The 18,019-nt window shown below is 42.4% G+C and overlaps 1 protein-coding gene across 2 annotated transcripts in view; it reads right to left on the reverse strand.

Moving 5' to 3' along the window:
- The window catches only part of rapgef1b (Rap guanine nucleotide exchange factor (GEF) 1b), a 50,760-nt gene that overhangs the window by 18,523 nt on the left and 14,218 nt on the right, over positions 1-18,019 (reverse strand). The window contains exons 2-8 of one of the 2 annotated variants that reach the window (XM_085793003.1): positions 8,454-8,599; positions 6,924-7,102; positions 2,855-3,011; positions 2,641-2,732; positions 1,949-2,107; positions 1,173-1,223; positions 502-616 (exon numbers count right to left, since the gene is read on the reverse strand). In XM_085793003.1, coding sequence (XP_085649129.1) covers positions 502-616; positions 1,173-1,223; positions 1,949-2,107; positions 2,641-2,732; positions 2,855-3,011; positions 6,924-7,102; positions 8,454-8,599 — 899 coding nt within the window. Of the gene's footprint in view, positions 1-501; positions 617-1,172; positions 1,224-1,948; positions 2,111-2,640; positions 2,733-2,854; positions 3,012-6,923; positions 7,103-8,453; positions 8,600-18,019 lie in introns of both variants that reach the window. The other variant, XM_085793002.1, reaches the window with a different exon arrangement.

Here is an 18,019-nt window from a genome sequence, read left to right on the forward strand (position 1 = left end):
CCTTGGGGTCGGGACCCCATGTGGGGTCGCCTGGAATTCAAATGGGGTCGCCTGAAATGTCTAGTAATTGATAAAAATTACAGATTTTTTTTTTTTTTTAACCAATTACCATTCTTTTTAAAATTATGATTAAAAACAACACACCCAATCTTAAACAACTATATTCTATACTTTCTCGGATATAAATCAAGTTCAAATATAATGCAGCATATAAAAATATGATTGATGGACGCGATCACAGAAATTTGTGATGTCAAAATGGGGTCGTGAGCCAAAAAAGGTTGGGAACCACTGATCTAATGTAACATGCACATGTGGATGTATTTGTTGTGATGACATGTGCTAAGACTGATAATGAAGGTAGGCTATAATGGATGAGTTTCTAGTGATGTTTCTGTCTTTCTGCCTTGTGTTTTTGTAAATTTGTTCCAGAACATGCAAATATACTATGAATGACAATAAAACGGACTCTCCGACTCTGAAATAGAGCGACAGCCTCACCTGTCTGTGCACACTGCAGGGCAGACTGGAGCCGCGGCTCATAGGGGCAACGACTGCCACCCGTGTAGGTGAAGGGGCAGACTGGCGCTTCTTAGGGGGGAGAGCTGGTGGAGGACTATTGACAGATAAACACACAGAGCAGAATTAAGCAACAGGTAGGTACGTTGAATGTCATTGTCCCTGAGGCAAAGTCAATACACACAATCAGGCAAGCACTGACATGTATGCACACACAAATCCATGTATGAATACATGAACACACACATTGTTATCCCCCCCCGCCCCCCGTGGAGAAGTAGTGAGATGAATGGGAGGGTTGTTTCATGTTAGCCTCTCTCAGCTATGACATGAAGCTGCTCCTGCTTGTCAAACCTAAATTCTCTCAAGAGTTAATACCAGGTCAAAATGCAGCAGCGAGCTGGACATAAGGCGCCATGATATGGAGGCCAGTGGAAAGACACTGCACGGGTCAGTCACACACTCTCATGCACTGGACGGTCTTCTGATTGGATGATGTTCTTCGAGGATGGCACAAACGTTGGGAGAATGCAACCATGCAAATAAAAAAAAACAACAACAACTTTCATCCAATCCAGAAGGTTTATGGAGAGGGAGGGGGGAGGTCTAGGGTGGGGTGTTATAATGACAGATGATCCTACAGGCTAACGTACTTTTCCTTCTGAGAGGGTCTCCTTTGGCCAGCGTCAGCACTCAACTGTGCTCTGTTCCCAGAATCCAAAGGGAAACCAAAGATGAGAGAAATTGAGACAGACAGCAGAAAGAGTAAGGAAGGAAGAGACAGAACAACAAACACACCCTGAAGTGACCTTGAAGTATGAAACTTGTCAAAGATTTTCAGGAGTTTGAAATTAAAATATTTCTTATTTCCGAATCAATGAAAATGAAAAAAACGTGGGGAATTCACCCTTCCCATACCCGCATCCTAAAACCTCTTCTTCTTCCTCATTTGATGCGTGTGAAATGTTGTCAGAAATCGTTTTAAAAATAACCTCTGCGTAAACTGAAACAGCTGCTATGAATAAATGCAGAACGGGCTCTTCTGCTTTTCTGACTCAAGTGCAAAAGGTCACAAAAAAATTCTGTGGGCTCACAACCGCTAAGCCACATCTCTGAATTTCTTTGAATGGAGACAAAATTAGAAAAATAAAACCAGAAAAAAACAAAATGGAAACTTTGAACAGAGGATAGAAAAATCTCTTGCTCCGTCTGGAAAAGATCTGATGAAACCTTTCAGACAATATGATGTCAACAAACCACATGAAACACTGACCTATGCTTTTTGCACCATACGTCCTTCAAAATTAATATTTCATATGACTTTGTTACGAGTTTCACTTTGATCGAACAAAACCCTGAATTTCAGAATTGGATCCATGAGCTGCTCTGTATAGAGAGGTTGCAGTATATCACAGCTGCAGTTTCTCACCTGAGCTCTGCCATCTTTGCTTCAGGAAGGGGCGGTTTGGGAGGGGCCACGTCCTCGTCGGGGATCTCGGTGGCAGCCTCTGCAGGAGCAGCAGCTGGAGCCGTCTTACTCGAGACTTCCTGCTCCCGATCTATCGAGGGCATCTCCGACGGCACGCTGCTGCTATGCACATGAAAAGCTGTGTGAGTGAGTGAACGACTAAACTACCGTCAAACTTTTTTTTCCATCTAAAACGTTGGGTGCGGGTTATACACCGGTGCGACCTATAGACCAAGGTAAATTTCAACCACGTTTACACCTGGCATTAAAGGGATATGCCAACATTTTTTTTCTGTGTCTTACCTCACTCCTGAGTCCATGACAAGCAGACAGACACCATCCTCTATCTCCCTTGTTACTGCACGCACAGTTGAAAGGATGGTGTCTATCTGCTTGTCATGGACTCGGGAGTGAGGCAAGACACGAAAAAAAAAATGTTGGTGTATCCCTTTAACAGGCGACCACATGAAAGTGGACTTGTGGAATAACTTGTATAACGTTTTCATTAAAAAATAGGAATAGAAAACCTTGTTTTCCCAGTTTGAGACCATCAAAAATAGACTGTGATTTATATTCCAGTGCGACTTACGTATATTCTGAATTTTACAATACTATGAGTGGAGTCTGAATGAGTGAGCTTTTCCTCTACTCACCTCTCTGCCGTGGTAATAGCAGGTGGTGCTGGTTTGTTGGGAGTGGTGGGTGACGGTTGTTCCTGTTTCTCGATAGTCAGCTTCACAAGTTCCTGTTCATAGAAAGACAAACACAAGAAGCATTCAATCTTATCTATATATAAAAAAAAAAGCCCGCAGGAGGATGTAGCCAACGCCACAACGCAGTATTTCCTCTTATCAGCTGATGGTTTACCTTGACTCCATCCAGCACTGCTTTGATGACACTGGTGACAGCTGCCACGTTCTCCTTGTCCTCCAAGTCGATGCCATCCAGCATCACCTGGTCGGCCCAACGGATGAGGTTGGCCAGACTCTGGTACACGCGGTTATGGCAGGAAGACAGCGCCGAACTGCGGAAAGGGGTGCGAGAAGAGAAGAGGGGTTGTGCGAGGAGTTAAGAGTAGAGCAAAGCAATGTGGAACAGGCAAGAGATTTCCAGAGGGAGAAAAGGGAAAGTAGCATATGGATCAGATAAAAAAAAAAGAGGGGGTGATGTACAGGAGGTGAGAGAAAGTGCAGAAACCAGAGGTGCAGAAAGAGGAATGATTCCAGACAAGTCGACAGGGGCGGGTGTGAAAAAAAACAACCAGACAAGCATATGTCAGAGACAAGGTCAGAGAAATCACACAGAAACATAAACATATGACACATCCACCTGACCTGACTACTATCTAAAGTGTGTCCAAGCACAAGCAAATTTCCGTCAGTGCGATAAATAGTAATGTTAATAATAATAATACATTTTATTTGTAAGCGCTTTTACAAATGCTCAAAGATACTTTACACTTAAAAAATCATAAAATAGAGCGAAGTCAGAGTGAAATATAATTAAAAACAGCAATAAAACATTTTAAAACACACAAAATTATATATTAAAAGCTAATTTAAAAAGGTGAGTTGTTGTGACAGTTTGTATAAATTAAATTCAACCTGTATTCCCACACTACAGTTGACCCATGACACAATACATAAGTTTAGTGATGAGGCTATTCAATTATATTATGTATTCCTCTATGTTAAATATCATGAAATTCTACTGATGGAAATGAGCTTGGACAGACTTCAATAAACTACACATGTAGGGGTCTTTTTTGTTGGGGAGCTGCAGGTTTGCTTAGTGGACTACATGTTTGGGAGGCTGGGATAAGCCAGCTAGTGCTGACAGAAGAATGTCTAACCACACAGCGAGGCAGGGTGTTGTTCCTGCCTGTAGTGAATGATGCGTTCAGACCCAACACTAAGGTGTGGCGCAGGCCTGTGCCGACACGCTGCAGCTGAATCACAGTGCTGGAATATCCATCCATCCATCCACCGTCTCTCTCTCTCTACACAGCTTAGTCCTGAAGTGAGTGGGAGACGACGACGAATGTAGCTGCGGGGGTTAGCGGGAGGATTTAAGGGACGGTGGAGCGGTTGGAAGGGCGGAGAGGTTTGACCCAGAAAGAAATACACAACCAGCTAAGGTTATACCGGTGTGAAGGGAGAATAGTGGGATTAAAACAGAAGTGGACTACGCAGTCTGTTTGGAGATAGTTGGTAAATAAGCACTTTAATCAACTCGACGCTATGTGCCAAAGAGTGAGTGGGAGTTACACCCACTGTTGACCTAGTTATTTGACCAATATTGACTTAAATCACTGCAAACAATCTAACTCTGTGGTACAGTTTGCATGCTAAGCAGATGGAAAACTTCAAACCAAACAAATATCAACACTAACTCAAAGTACAGTAGCTTCTTTACCACAAAAACAAAAACAAAACATGGACTGCCCCTTTAGGAGAGGTTGTGAAATAACTTGCAGCAAAGCTAAAAGCAAAGCACTACACTACACTACTCTTCTGCAGTGATCTAGTGGGGTTTGTCTCCATCAGACTGAGGTCAAGTCCCCGGAGACGGATGCCTCTCAACGCTGCAGCAACAATCCATCAGTCGCGTCTTAACACAGAGTTGCGAAGATACAGAATCTGTCACCTCTGGCCTCCATACCTTCGTCTGCACTGATGGATGAGGGAAAAGACACAAAGACAGGAGACAGAGAGGTTCTAACATGTCTTGACAGTCGAAGCACAACCACGGCTGAGGCTGCTGGGGGTTTTACACTATTACACCCACGGAAGAGGTAAAGCAAAACTCATTTGATCAATTATAGCTGCTGCGCAGCGATGGGTCGGGTCCGGGCAACTTTTGGGCAAATTTAGGCAATTCTGAGCAACAAACAGGAGAATAGGAAGACAAGACAGTTGTCCTTATAATGTCCAATTTGCATCAGTTGAGGATTGAACCCACAACCTCGGGAACCAAAGACCGTTGTCTATCGCACTGAGCTAATTGACAAGCGGCAGTTCAACAGTGGCTTCACAAATTGAGTAAGCCATTCAGTGTCATGTAGGCAGAAAAAGAAAAATCAGTTTTTGAGGTAAAATAATGATATGTATTTGTCAAACATCTACTATGAGTCTAAGATGTTAGGAGCCTTCGCACATGGTCCAGTCCAAGCTATTTGGATTTTTAAATTTAGAGGCTTGCTGTGATGCCACCATTAGGACAATTGTCTTGTGTTTTGAGGACATTTGACATTTTGATCTGTCATCATCATCACCCTGGCTGGGTCTCGAACTCACAACCTCTGACACCAAGAACCAGCGCTTAACTCAGTGAGCTAATTATCTGGAAGTGAGACATGGTGTGTGTCTTCTCAAATAGACTCAGGGAGTCAGTGTCCGGGCAGCAGTTGTGAACGCAGATTTCTGTTATCTAAACAAAAAATCTGTTAATACATAAATTGCATTTAGACAGCAAAATAGCTTGAGGACATTTGACATTTTGATCATCATCACCCGCGCTGGGTCTCGAACTCACAATCTCTGACAGCAAGAACCAGCTCCTAACTCGCTGAGCTAATTAGCTGGTAGTGAGACCTGCTGTGTAGCCTCATTTATCCACTCAGGTGAGCCAGTGCCCGGGCAGCTGTTGTGATGAAATGGTCAAAATGTCAATAATTCAGTCATCTAAACAAATATCTGATAATACATAAATTGCATATTGACAGCATGGAAATGTTGGTGATTTGTTTTTAATGATAAGTGTTTTGCTTCATAAGAGAAAATATGATGTTTATAAATTCCACACTCACATTGGCTGCAGTTGTTCCCATGAGAGCAGAATTCAAAATATTCTCAAAAATTCAGTTTTTTAATTAAAATTCTGATATTTGCCAAACTTCATCAACCATGACTCCAGAATATTGTCATTTTTTTTCAGGAAGATTGAAAATGTATTTAGCAAGAATTTGATGGTATATGTTTACAGTAGTGTTTACAGTCAAACGTTTTCATGCACTGTTGGCTCAATTTTTGCTTAATCAAAAATCCGAGAAACAAGTTTTGTGGAGGACAGTCTGGAGATGCTCTGTAGCAAGTTTGGTGTCAATTGAGCAAAAATTGTGGGAGGAGATACATTTTAAAAGTTTTACAGTTATCGAAAAAAACAGAGTGATGGACTTCATAATTTGTAATAAGTTTAAGTGGACAAAAGTTTCAGCAGTATTGAGGCTACATTGTGGTGAAGTTTCAACACTGTAGCATCTACCGTTGGTTTGGTTGGAATTTTTAAAGTTTTTAAATTTAAACGCTTATTGTGCCCCCCCTAGGAGGGGGGGGCACATGTCCTTGGAGTTGAGTGAATCTGGCATGGGGTCGGATGTTTCTGTGAAGTTTGGTGAGTTTTCGCCCATGGGAAGTATGACTTCCTTGGAAGAAGAAAGAAAGAAAGAAAGAAAGAAGAAGAATTCCTAGGAATACAATAGTGTCCCGGCAGCTTAGCTGCCCGGACCCTAATTAAAGAAATGTATTTCTCCCCCCTGAAGGAACCACTCCTGATAACACCACAACAATGAGTAACATGTGACTGGAATTTTAAAGTCTTCAGGCAACAGGAAACCCTGTGGCGAAGGACGTCGTCTGTGTGTCGCAACGCCTGATCAATCTGCAGTCGACATCGTGCCCGTTCTAACACGCCTCGGGTGCATACCTGCTCCGTCTTTGGTTACGTGGCGAGGAAGAGAACGATAGGAATGAATCGACAAATGATCCGCTGTTGAGTTATCTATCTATATATCTATAGCAGGAAGAGGACACGCACGCCGGATAAGATGCATCATTGTTTTATCCTTTTATGCTGTGTGTGAGTCAAGGGAACAGGTGGTGAATGAAGTCTTTCTAATATAATCCTTAATTTATTCATCCCCAGTGTCGGTGCTCACCTGTGTTGCACCCGCGCCTCCACCTGCACCAGGGGCAGGATGGCTTCCAGCACCTTGCTGGCCGAGCCTGGAAGCATCTCCAGCACCTTCTTCTCCACCACCATCTTGTCCACGATTGTCTTGAAGTAGCGCAGGGCACTGACCACCTCCTTCTCATGCTCCTCCAGCCGGCTCACCTTCTGCAACACACAAACAATAACACAAAGTTGCAGCTCAGAGTTGAACGACTTTATTGATTGTGATGATTATCATGGTGATGGCGAAACTTTAACAAGGTCTTAAACAACATACAGTGAGTACAAAGTAAAAGAGCTGGGCGATTATGGCAAAAATCATAAACATGATTATTTTGGTCAGTATTGAAATCACGATTTCTTTTTTACATGATTATGTATGAACCAGCAACAACAGGTTAGATGAGCAAATTAACTAACTCAGCAGCCAACAATGACTCAGCACATTTGCTTCTGTGAATTAACTGACAGTTTAAAGTTTTTTCTCTTTTTATTTTATTGTCTGTTCATTCGGCCTGAGCACTGGTCGACAAAACGGCGCTGCTCTCCCTCTGCAATCTAAACTTGCGCTGATTTTTAAACGTCAGCTGTCACCACACACGAGTGGACTCGTTCACAGCATTGACTGAATGCATATGTGTGTCTTTCAGAATAAAACACCAATAGTCTAGGAAAATGACAAAATAATCGTTTTTCTTAATAAGTTTTAATCTCAACAGCACTTTAGGGCACTTATTGTCGATTTAATATTGTACCAGTCCTTGCTCCTTCCGACTGAAGCACCACTGTGTGATATATTGTATTTGTCCTTGTCTAAATGTTGTTTTAGTGTGAACTGCGGGACTGCGGATGGAAATTAGTTTTAGAGCTAAATCTGGTTTATTTACATTTTGTATGTTCATGAAAATGCAGAGTCCCGTTTCAAATAAACAAATAAATGAAATGAAAAATGATCGTATGGATCCAAAATCGAAATCATAATCAAAATTCGATTCATCAACCCAGCCCTAGTACAAAGTGAAATATTTAGCACAGAACAAACTATTTTGTCTGGACCATTGCTGCTGTCTGCCACAATCCTATTATTCCCATGGTTTGTTCACAGTTTAAATCTCCATCTATCAAGTGATGTGGCTCGGAGCCATCTTGGTCCTACAGCAACAGGCTCATTCAGCCTCCCTCGTCTTTCACAGCATGACTGCTGGGGAATATACTCATTACACAAAAAGCCTTAAGAGGGAGCGGAGGAGTTCATTCAGGAAACGGCCCAATTCCATTCATGTCTTTATAGGTTTAGACACCTGCTGTAGCACAGCCAGCCGCCACAACGACTGGGGAAGCTGTGGGAACCAGCGGGGATACTCGCACACACACTGACACAATGGAATATGAGCGCACAAAACATTAGACAGGAAAACAATCGGCCAACAAATAGGCAAACAAACACAGGCAATAGGGAAGGGGGGGGAGCAGAGATGATTTTCCCACAATACACATGTATTTTCTGCACACACACCTTGTTAGCAGGTTTCTCGGTGCTCTTGGCTGCTGGCTCGGGCTGCAGTTGCTTGCCCTTCTTGGATGGCGTCCTCTTGATCTTGGGCGAATGGAACTTGTCCATCAGTTTCATGGTGAAAGAGGACAGATGGGACCGTTGCGAGTCTGTGGACAGAGGGACAACAGTGGAAATTGAGTGGTCAGTCAGGGAGGAGAGATTCTCAGTGGGGAATAGAAATTTGATTTAAAAAAGAAAAACAGATGGCACAAGCACAATTAAGTGTTGATATCACACATTGCAACTCTGCTAAAATGATTCTCAAGTGGAAAAGCTTAAGACTAGAGAGTTAAATGAACGGGGCTCGAATTTAAGGAAAGGAGAACAGCAGAGATTTTATCAAGTATTTGTAACATCCGCATTTCATCTGCTCTGCTTTTTGTTTCCAACATAAATCTGCTGCACAGGATCCTCCAGCCGTCCAGGATGTGCACAGATGTGCGCACGCAGATTGGAGTTCACACAAAGAGAGAGACGAGGACAGAGGAGAAGACTGGGGTGGTTACAATAAAATACTCCACTTAGTGCTGAAATGAAAATTGCTTTATGTTACATAATTGAGAGAGGCTTCATAATAGCCGAGTAATTTAGCAGATTCCCACTTGTTAAGCGTAGAGAGGGGCTGATGGTATCAAGGGAGAGAAGAGGTCCCTACTCCATTAATCCTCTGAGAATGGACAGCTCACCGTCCTCTCCCCCACCACCACTCCTTTATCTCCACACCAAACTGAATCAGGAGATAAATACTAATAACAGCGGTGGGAGTCGGCAGGAAGCGCCGGTTTTATCAGCGACAAAATTACACCTCTATCTGCTGTAATCTCCCCTCAGCTCGATGACAGCGGGATCTGGCATTCCACGGCCATCAGCATAAAAACACTGAATGCTGAATAGCAATCAACAGCAGGAAAACACCACAAACTAGACTCCCAGCCGGGCAGGGCTTTCATCTGCACCATCGATCCACATGCCGCGCACATATCCACCCTACTGTTCTTTCTCCCCACCCCTAATCCTCATCATCCCTTACTCCCAGCAAAAGCCAAAGTTCGCTGAGGCAGCCAAGGACGGCTGTGTGTCTCATTAAAAATGTTGATGTGAACGCTTCCACTGGAGTTTCCTACCAACACAAATGATGGGACATGCCCGACCCGCGGGCTCTTGGTTTTTCTACTGCTTTTTTTTTTTTTTAATCTTATCTCAGTGTTGTGAAAAATGTATCAACAACTTCTGTCCTGCAGGAACTAGTGAGTTACTCATGGTTCATGGCCGATTTAATAAAACACTGTGTTGCTGGAAATGCACCTAACCCTAACCTAATTCTCAACATCCAAACATGTCAAATGACTCCCATTTAAAGACATATTTGGTAACACTTTATTTGAGGCCTATCTCTATAACGCTTATACATACTTATAATGAGTTATAATGCAGTTATAGCACTGTTTAACTATAGTTATAAACACTCATAAATGATCATCATGCTTTATAACAATAAGCATAACACACTATAAAGCATTTTATCATGACTTATAAGGTCAGGTATTGTACTACGTTATAATTGTTAGTAACTCGCTGACAATGCCCACATCGATAATGCATTATAAATATAGTTATAATGTGTTATATTGGCTTATAAACATGTATAACTATCATTATAAACACTCATAAGTTATCATAAGACTTTATAACAATAAGAATAACACAGAGCATTTTATAATGGCTTATAAGGTCAAGTATTATAATAGATTATCGATGTGGGCATTGTCAGCGAGTTACTAATAGTTATACCGCATAATACCTGACCTTATAAGTCATGATAAAATGCTTTATAGTGTGATAGTGTGAATATGATTATCGTTAGAAAGCATTATGACAAACATGAGTGTTTATAACTACAGTTATACAGTGCTATAACTGCATTATAACTCATATAACTTTAAATAAAGACATTAACTTCTTTCTAAAATATAACACGACTACCGCTGGAGGACATCTAAGACAGAAGTAGATCTTTTTTTCCCTTTTTTTTTATGATCACCATTTGTAATTTTCATGATTTCAAGACATTACAATGCCACAACAAACATAATATACATATCATAAACACATAACCCTAGGACGGGTTACACCTGCAGTGTACAAATCAGGTACCACAAATAGATCTTTTTGTAAATTTCATTAGTAGCCCAGTTATGTCACTTCAAAAGCAAAACTACCATGTGGCAGAATTAGCAGTCTCCTCACGAGGGTGTGATATAGATTGTGTTTTCTGCCTCTCTTCAATTCCCACAATCACGAGCTGAGAGATACAACACCGGCCTGACGCACACTAGGCAGGGTTTAGGAAGAAAAAGAGGGAGACAAAGAGCCTGAGTTTATCGCAGTTGCAGACGGGGGACCAGACACAGTGAAGACCCTGCAGAGGGGGACAACCTGCTCATCTAAACAGCTGTCTGTATCAATACTCTGTAGCATAGCCACAGGGGAAGCCGTGCTTGCTTCACTGCACCTAAATAGAGTCTGAATAGCATAGCTTCAGGCTGACAGTGTGTGAGGGTTTTTTTTTTTTTGTACCCTGAGGCTACAGATACCTGCGTTAGCCAGTTTTGCCGCAATCCTGGCAAGTTTCTTACATTATGGCATGAGTGGAATGAATCATGTGCTTTTTTTTTTTGATTGCACAGAACAGGACTCCACATATGAATTCAGTTGTGTGACATAATCCCTGTTGAATGTGGCTAAAAGACGTTAACATGCCGGTCCCTATCGTGTCGTTCCGGCCTCGAACAGGCCCGCGAGGACCGTGAACGAGTTTACAGCTGCAAGCAACGCGGCGTCCTCCTCCCGGCCCAAGAGTTGAGAAGCGGTGACATCAGCACAGTGAGTCAACAACAACGACATGATCGATACAGCCGGTCCCCCCCCCCCCCAGACACCAGCAGCACCCCCACCCTGGCTCAGCTGTTTATCATGCACACCGGGGCTGGATCTCTGTCTCCTCTCTGCTCCCTGTTCACTTTTTCTTTTTTAAAACACCACCTCCCTCTTCACTTCTCAGAACAGAAAGCAACCACCCCTCCTCCCCCTCCTTCTCCTCCTCCCTCCTCTTCCCTCTCGAGTTCGCTGGAAGTCTGGCTCAGCATGGACATGACATCATCAACAGAAAGACATGAAGAGAGAGAAAAAGAGAAAGTCAGCGAGGGAGAGAGAGAGAGAGAGAGAGAGAGAGGGAGAATACAGTGAATACAGTGCTCTGTTATAGTCATGTAGGGCCTCACACAGCATCCACCCCTCCACCAGAGACAGGCCAACCATCCCCTCCTGCTCTCCCCAGATGCCGGCCTGCCTGCCTGCCTGCTGCTCTTATGAGGTGGTGATGTCATTGGTTGTAATGTCTCTCACTCTGAATCTGACTAGTCATGGACTTGAGTAGTAGGAGACTGAAAGAAACCTCTCACAGTTCGTTTATTTTATTATTTTCTTTAACTGCCCAGGCTACAACACCCCATTATGCTGCTGCTGTGCCTGCTCCTCTGTGTAATGTGTGTACCCGACGTCGATACCCCCCCCCCATCTCAACATTTTCATACACAAGTTAAAGGGATACACGAAAAAAAAAATTTTCATGTCTTGCCTCACTCCCGAGTCCATGACCAGCAGATAGACACCATCCTTTTGACTGTGCGTGCAGTAACAAGGGAGATACGGGCAGAGCTGGCGCACCGTTAATTAGCTTAGCTCAAACGCTGGAAGTGCATAGGTAGTGTTAGCCTGCCACCAACTAAAGTCATCAGAGAAACTCTTCAGCAACTCTAAACGGAAACCGGCGGGCCGATCTTCGTCTCAGAGCTGACAAAACTCTCCGGTAAGGCATCTTGAGCGTTCAAATGCCGGTAACAGGACGAGATCGGACAAAATGGAGGGTTCAAGCAAAGACGGTTCATTATACAAAATTGTAAACAGCTGGTATTTAGACAAATTAACGACACACTGCTGATCTAAACGGCTACTTTCTCGCCTAAAAATGTTTGAAATGTCGATAAAGTGATATATTTACAGAGTTTAGAGCTAAAATGAAATCAGCTTCTGACTGCTGATTTCGGCTCGGGTAGGAGGCAGGCTAACACTACCTATACACTTCCAGTGTTTGAGCTAAGCTAATTATGGGCGATACGGCTCTATCTCCCTTGTTACTGCACGCACAGTCGAAAGGATGGTGTCTATCTGCTTGTCATGGACTCGGGAGTGAGGCAAGACACAAAAAGAAATGTTGGCGTATCCCTTTAACATTTCTTTATACACAACATTTGGATTTTTAAGTACTTTACTGCGGCGAACAAAGCACCTCAAAACTCCCACAATTAATCATAACTGCGTGTTGATTCCTGCCTCTGGCTCCCAAATTCATTCCCCGCTGCTTTTAAGATACAGTTGAATACAACAGCAGCACACAGCCAGCCTGATAAACAGTAAAGTGTGGTTACACTTCCATAAAGGGTTAGGTTTGACTCCCCTGTTGTAAACTGCAACAGTCCCACAGAGGTCTGAACACACAGACACACACACACACACAGCTCCCCTGAGCCTCGTTGTGTTGCACCGTAACCTCACAACCACACGGAGTACAGTGTGATGAGTTTACATTTCAGCAATTTAAATGTGCCTGTGAATATCATGTAATGCTTTATTATTATGGTAAACAGTTCAGGTTTGTTATTCTTTCTGATTAGGTGTGGGTAGCAGAAGTAAATCTAGCGGTCTGCTGGGTTGTTTTTTTTTCATGATGCTATGAGGAACAAAAGAAAAATCACCAAAATCAGATTGTTAGGAATAAATAGTGAAGGATTCAGGATGTAAACATCATTTGGAGGCCTTTAAATGGCTTAAACACTTTGAAATGCTCTGAAAGGCCCTGGGGATATTTCAAACAAACACTCAAGTCTGAACGACTCCTGAACAAAGCCTGGGAGAGTTCGGTGGTATAGTGGCGTCCCTAGGAGCCTTGCAGTTGCTGAATTGTCTCAAAGCTTCACTACACAATAAGCAAACACACACACACACATACACACACTCATGGGCTGAGTTTATGTGCCTTTAGCAAGAGCACATTGTTAAGCGTATTAAATACACTGTGAATAGACTTTTCTGTCTATAGTTGAGCGTTGACGTATTTTCTATATCGACTGTCGTGTTTACCCAAACAAACCTCCACATTTAATATTGTTGCTTAAATGTTACGCATCAATATGAGTCATCAAGGACAGCTAGTACGTTCTGACGAAATCTAAATGAGTCATTTTAATGAGTTTTCTCATACCACAGCATAGACCTCATAGCCCACTTCCAGCCTGTGTCTGTTTAAACTAGTCTAAAAAAAAGTCTTGAACAATGTTATTATCAAGGGTTCACTAACTAGCCTTCCTGTCGTTTAGCTGCACTGTCACATTTGGTTCTGCTGCTGCCAAAATCCCTACTTTGTTGCATTGCAAAGCAAAAGGCGAATATGATTTTGATTGTGTCGACACAACAGAATAATGAATGAATGAAGCTGAAGGTGTCAGACAGACAGAGAGGCTTCCTTGAACCACATTGAGGCACTGCTTCCTTCCTAATGAAAAGTCTGTGAGCAGGAAACGGTTGATTCCTCTGTTAATGTGAATTGTGCTAAATTGGTTAATGGGTAACAGCACACGAGCAGGACAGACAACACACATCCAGTTAGTGTCAACACCTTTGATGTATGTGAAGTGGTTGGGTCCTGCTTTTTTTTTTTTTTTTTAGATCTGTTTCAGACAAATGAATGAATCAAAATCTGAAATGAAATACATTTAAATTCGTACAAGTATGTACTTTTCTTGGAGCAAACGTCTGGGCAGAACACATTCAGCAACATCAAAAGGAGATCTACCGCCATCCCAGTTGCCTTTAATGATCCCTTCAACACAACTGATGACTGGTGACATATGAGCTTGTCCCTGACAGACGGGCAGATTGATCTGGTTCTTGTTCAGTACAGGTGTGATCTATAGAGGACAGCTGGTCGAGCCCTCCTCCCCTCCCTCTCAGAATAGGATGAGGATGGGGTATAGGGAAGGGATACAGGTTACGCACACAGCTGTCACCTCCTGCTGAACTCAGTGAAAGTGTGTGTGCGAACTGCGAAGCGAGCTCCACGTATATGGACCTGTTGAGCCTGCTAAAAGACTGCAACAAGGGTCGTAGAGGTTACTGGGGCCAGCTGTTGAGAAGAGAGAAGTAGACGGCAAACGGGGGAAAAAGACTCAACTGACAGAGCAAGTGCTGTACTGGAGATCGTTCAAATAATGTCTGCAAGATTTTTGCTCAATAGAGCCGGACAGAACAGTAAATATTAGCTGAATTGATGTCTGTGCTGTGCTTGCTCTCTCATAACTGGCTGAAAAACTGAACAAAGACACATTGAACGCTGGATTTAAATTTCAATATTGCATTATAGGTAACAAATTTAATCCTGTACGTCTTTTATTTTATCACAGTAAAGCAGCCTCTGTCCTAAATGGAGATAAACATCAAAGAGACTTGAGAAACTCCAGCTACTCCAGCACCACTGAGGTTGCTTTAAGGCAATGCTAACAGGTTTATAATGATAATTATATCATTTTATTTTAATGAAGCAATACTTAGATATGCCATATTCATATAAAAACAGAATAAGATAAGATGAGCCTTCATTGTCTCCTAAGGTGGAGAAATGTGTCTAATAAACCATTCTTGATGCAAACCTTTGGTATAAATGAATGCAAATGTATTTCACCTTACTTCAGTTCATTGTCTCTAACTGATTTAACATTATTTATTTACTTTTCAAAACAACAAATACATTCATTCTTGGCACACTTATGCAGAGCTCATGAAAATGGCAGAAACTCCGCCCTGGGACACATGGAAATAGACAGCGCATTGTTTACAAGTGCCTCTGCCTGCAATGAGGTCTTATACGTCCATAAAAACGACAGCATAGTGAGTGAATTACTGTCTGCTACACTGTAAAACAAAAACCGCAGAGAAGCAGCGCCAAGTATCATATCTCCACAGGCAAGACCTGCTGTGGTGCAAGAGAGAGGAATGCAAGCCTGAGGCACGCGAGATGAACAGTGGAGAGAGAGAGAGAGAGAGAGAGAAAAGAGGAAAAAAACGGAGAGGAAAGAGAAAAATTCAACAGGAAATAGTTAAGTGCTTAGTGAATTATTTATTCTCTCCATTGTAGTGGTTGGCTTCCTGCTGGCAATTTTCAATTTTCAATAGGAATCCTCTTTATGCCCTCAGTTATCAACAAGCAGCACTATAGGACACAGCAGGCTCTGTGTGTGTGTACTAGTGTACTAGTGTGTGTGTATGTGTTACAGACCAAGGATGGCGGTGAAGGGGAGGAAGTCCTGGTATAGGACGGTGGGGCCGCTTGGTTGGTTAATGGTTGATTTGAGAAGTAATGGAGGAGGAAGTCCAGCGGTGGGTTTTTACAGTTTTCCAGCTGTGCTCTTACTTCCAGTATGCCGCTCAACGACTCAACGACGAGCCGCGGGGACGCTGAGAGCATCCAGTGAGTCCACTTATACAGAGTGAGTAAACCAGACACAGTGGATGCTAAGTGCTCGGCCCACTTACAATCTATTGTATTTCACTTAACAAATGAGTAAATGAGACACAGAAGATGGTTTCAATGTGGACAATCAAATTATTGATGTGAGCACGACACATCCCAATGCTGGATTTCTTCAGCCGCTCACTTCCTGATGATGACTTCCCTTGGCCTATAATGGGTGAATGATTTTGACTTGCGCAGCTAAATCAAGGATTACAATTGAGTATTATGGACTAAATGAAAGAGTGATGATTTATATTAAAATGAATGTTTCACTTAAGTGATACTCACTTTTTCGGAGCTAATGTTTAACAGGCAATTACTTTTCAAGATTGCAAATACAGAAGCCAACTTTTTTGAATGTTTTATCATGAGATTTATTTCACCAAATCATATATTTTAGTGTAAGTTCAATCCTTGTCTGTGTTTTCCTGGTCTCTACTTCTATAAAAGCCACGTCCCTCCTATATTTTCAGCCATTAACAGCTTACACAAACATGCCCTTTACTGTGTCAATGACTGGCCAACCAGCCCCACCAGCCATGGGTCAATGATCAGGAGCAAATATCAATGAGATGATGGAGGTGCTGTGCGTGCCGGGTTGCATGGGAACAGACAGCTTGGTCGACCATGGCTAACAGAGCGTGGCCGCACAATACAGACTATCAGTAACGCAGATCCATAACGGCAAACCAGATCCATAGCAGCCTGGAGACTGAGGGAGTGTTTGGTCATCTGGTTGGCGCCTTTGTGCGACACCAAGGTGAGAAAGTGAACAAGTCAATAAGAGGTAAATAATAATAATAATAATAATAATAATAATAATAATAATAATAATAATAACAAAGCCTTCTCTTTCCCTGAGAGTGTCGTGCCATCTGCTCTGAAATCTAACCACAGACGTGTCACAGTAGACTGATGGCTGAGAATACGTCTTTTCGGGGAAACTCCTGCTCCGTGAAAACAGACATCATTATGTCTGTGAGTCATGAGATTGCACTTTGAGATAACAAATAACAAAACTACCCTCACCCACTTTTCTTATGGTTTTGTCACTTCTGAGGGTTTTAATTTAGCACAGAGAGCAGCGAGAAAGGGAAAGTAACATTTAAAATGCAAATGTGATCTGATTTGGAATTTAACAAACAATTGAATAATAATAATTTAAAAAAAACGCTCTCAGTCAACAACGCTGTGTGGCACGACTAAAGAGGATCCATAACTAGGTTTTTATCAGCGGCGGGAATGAAGATATGTAGCATTAAGCCATAATAAGCAACACACAGCATGTAGAGGCAAATACAAAATAAGCCCAGTCTAATCTCTCTGCGACACACCTGGTCTGTCTGTTTGGGTGGTGTTGTGTCCTCTCATTACACAGGATGAACGGCTGAAGTCTGACAACACATTCAAATGTTTCCATCTCATACACAGAGGAGTTTAATGGGACGAATGCATCGTTCATTTACATTTACACCGAAACAATCACATTTTATTCATGCAGCTATCGATGAACCGCACTACCTGAACAGCAGCTGGTGGGTGACAAAGATCTGAGGTCACGCATGTTTTTTGTTCGGAGCACTTTGAAAAAACATACATGCACCTGACAATGTATAATCTATAATATGAATCTTCTATCATTAACTGCAGTAAAAGAGTAGCCTGAAGCAGTGTGTTACACAACGGTATTTCACACACACACACACACACACACACACACACACACACACAAAGTCACAAGGTTAGACTGCTGTAGCACCATGACAGAAAAATAAGGTCCGAGACAGTGAAGGGAAACAAACACAGTGTTTTACAGTCATAACACAGCCCAAAATACACCAACGTGCTTGAACTGGAGGCTATTGAGGTTAAAACAGACCGTCCGTAATTACACATCCTG

Source organism: Trachurus japonicus, chromosome 12 (assembly GCF_045865225.1).
Source record: "Trachurus japonicus isolate A0001 chromosome 12, Traja_1.0".
Taxonomy (NCBI): Eukaryota; Metazoa; Chordata; class Actinopteri; order Carangiformes; family Carangidae; genus Trachurus; species Trachurus japonicus.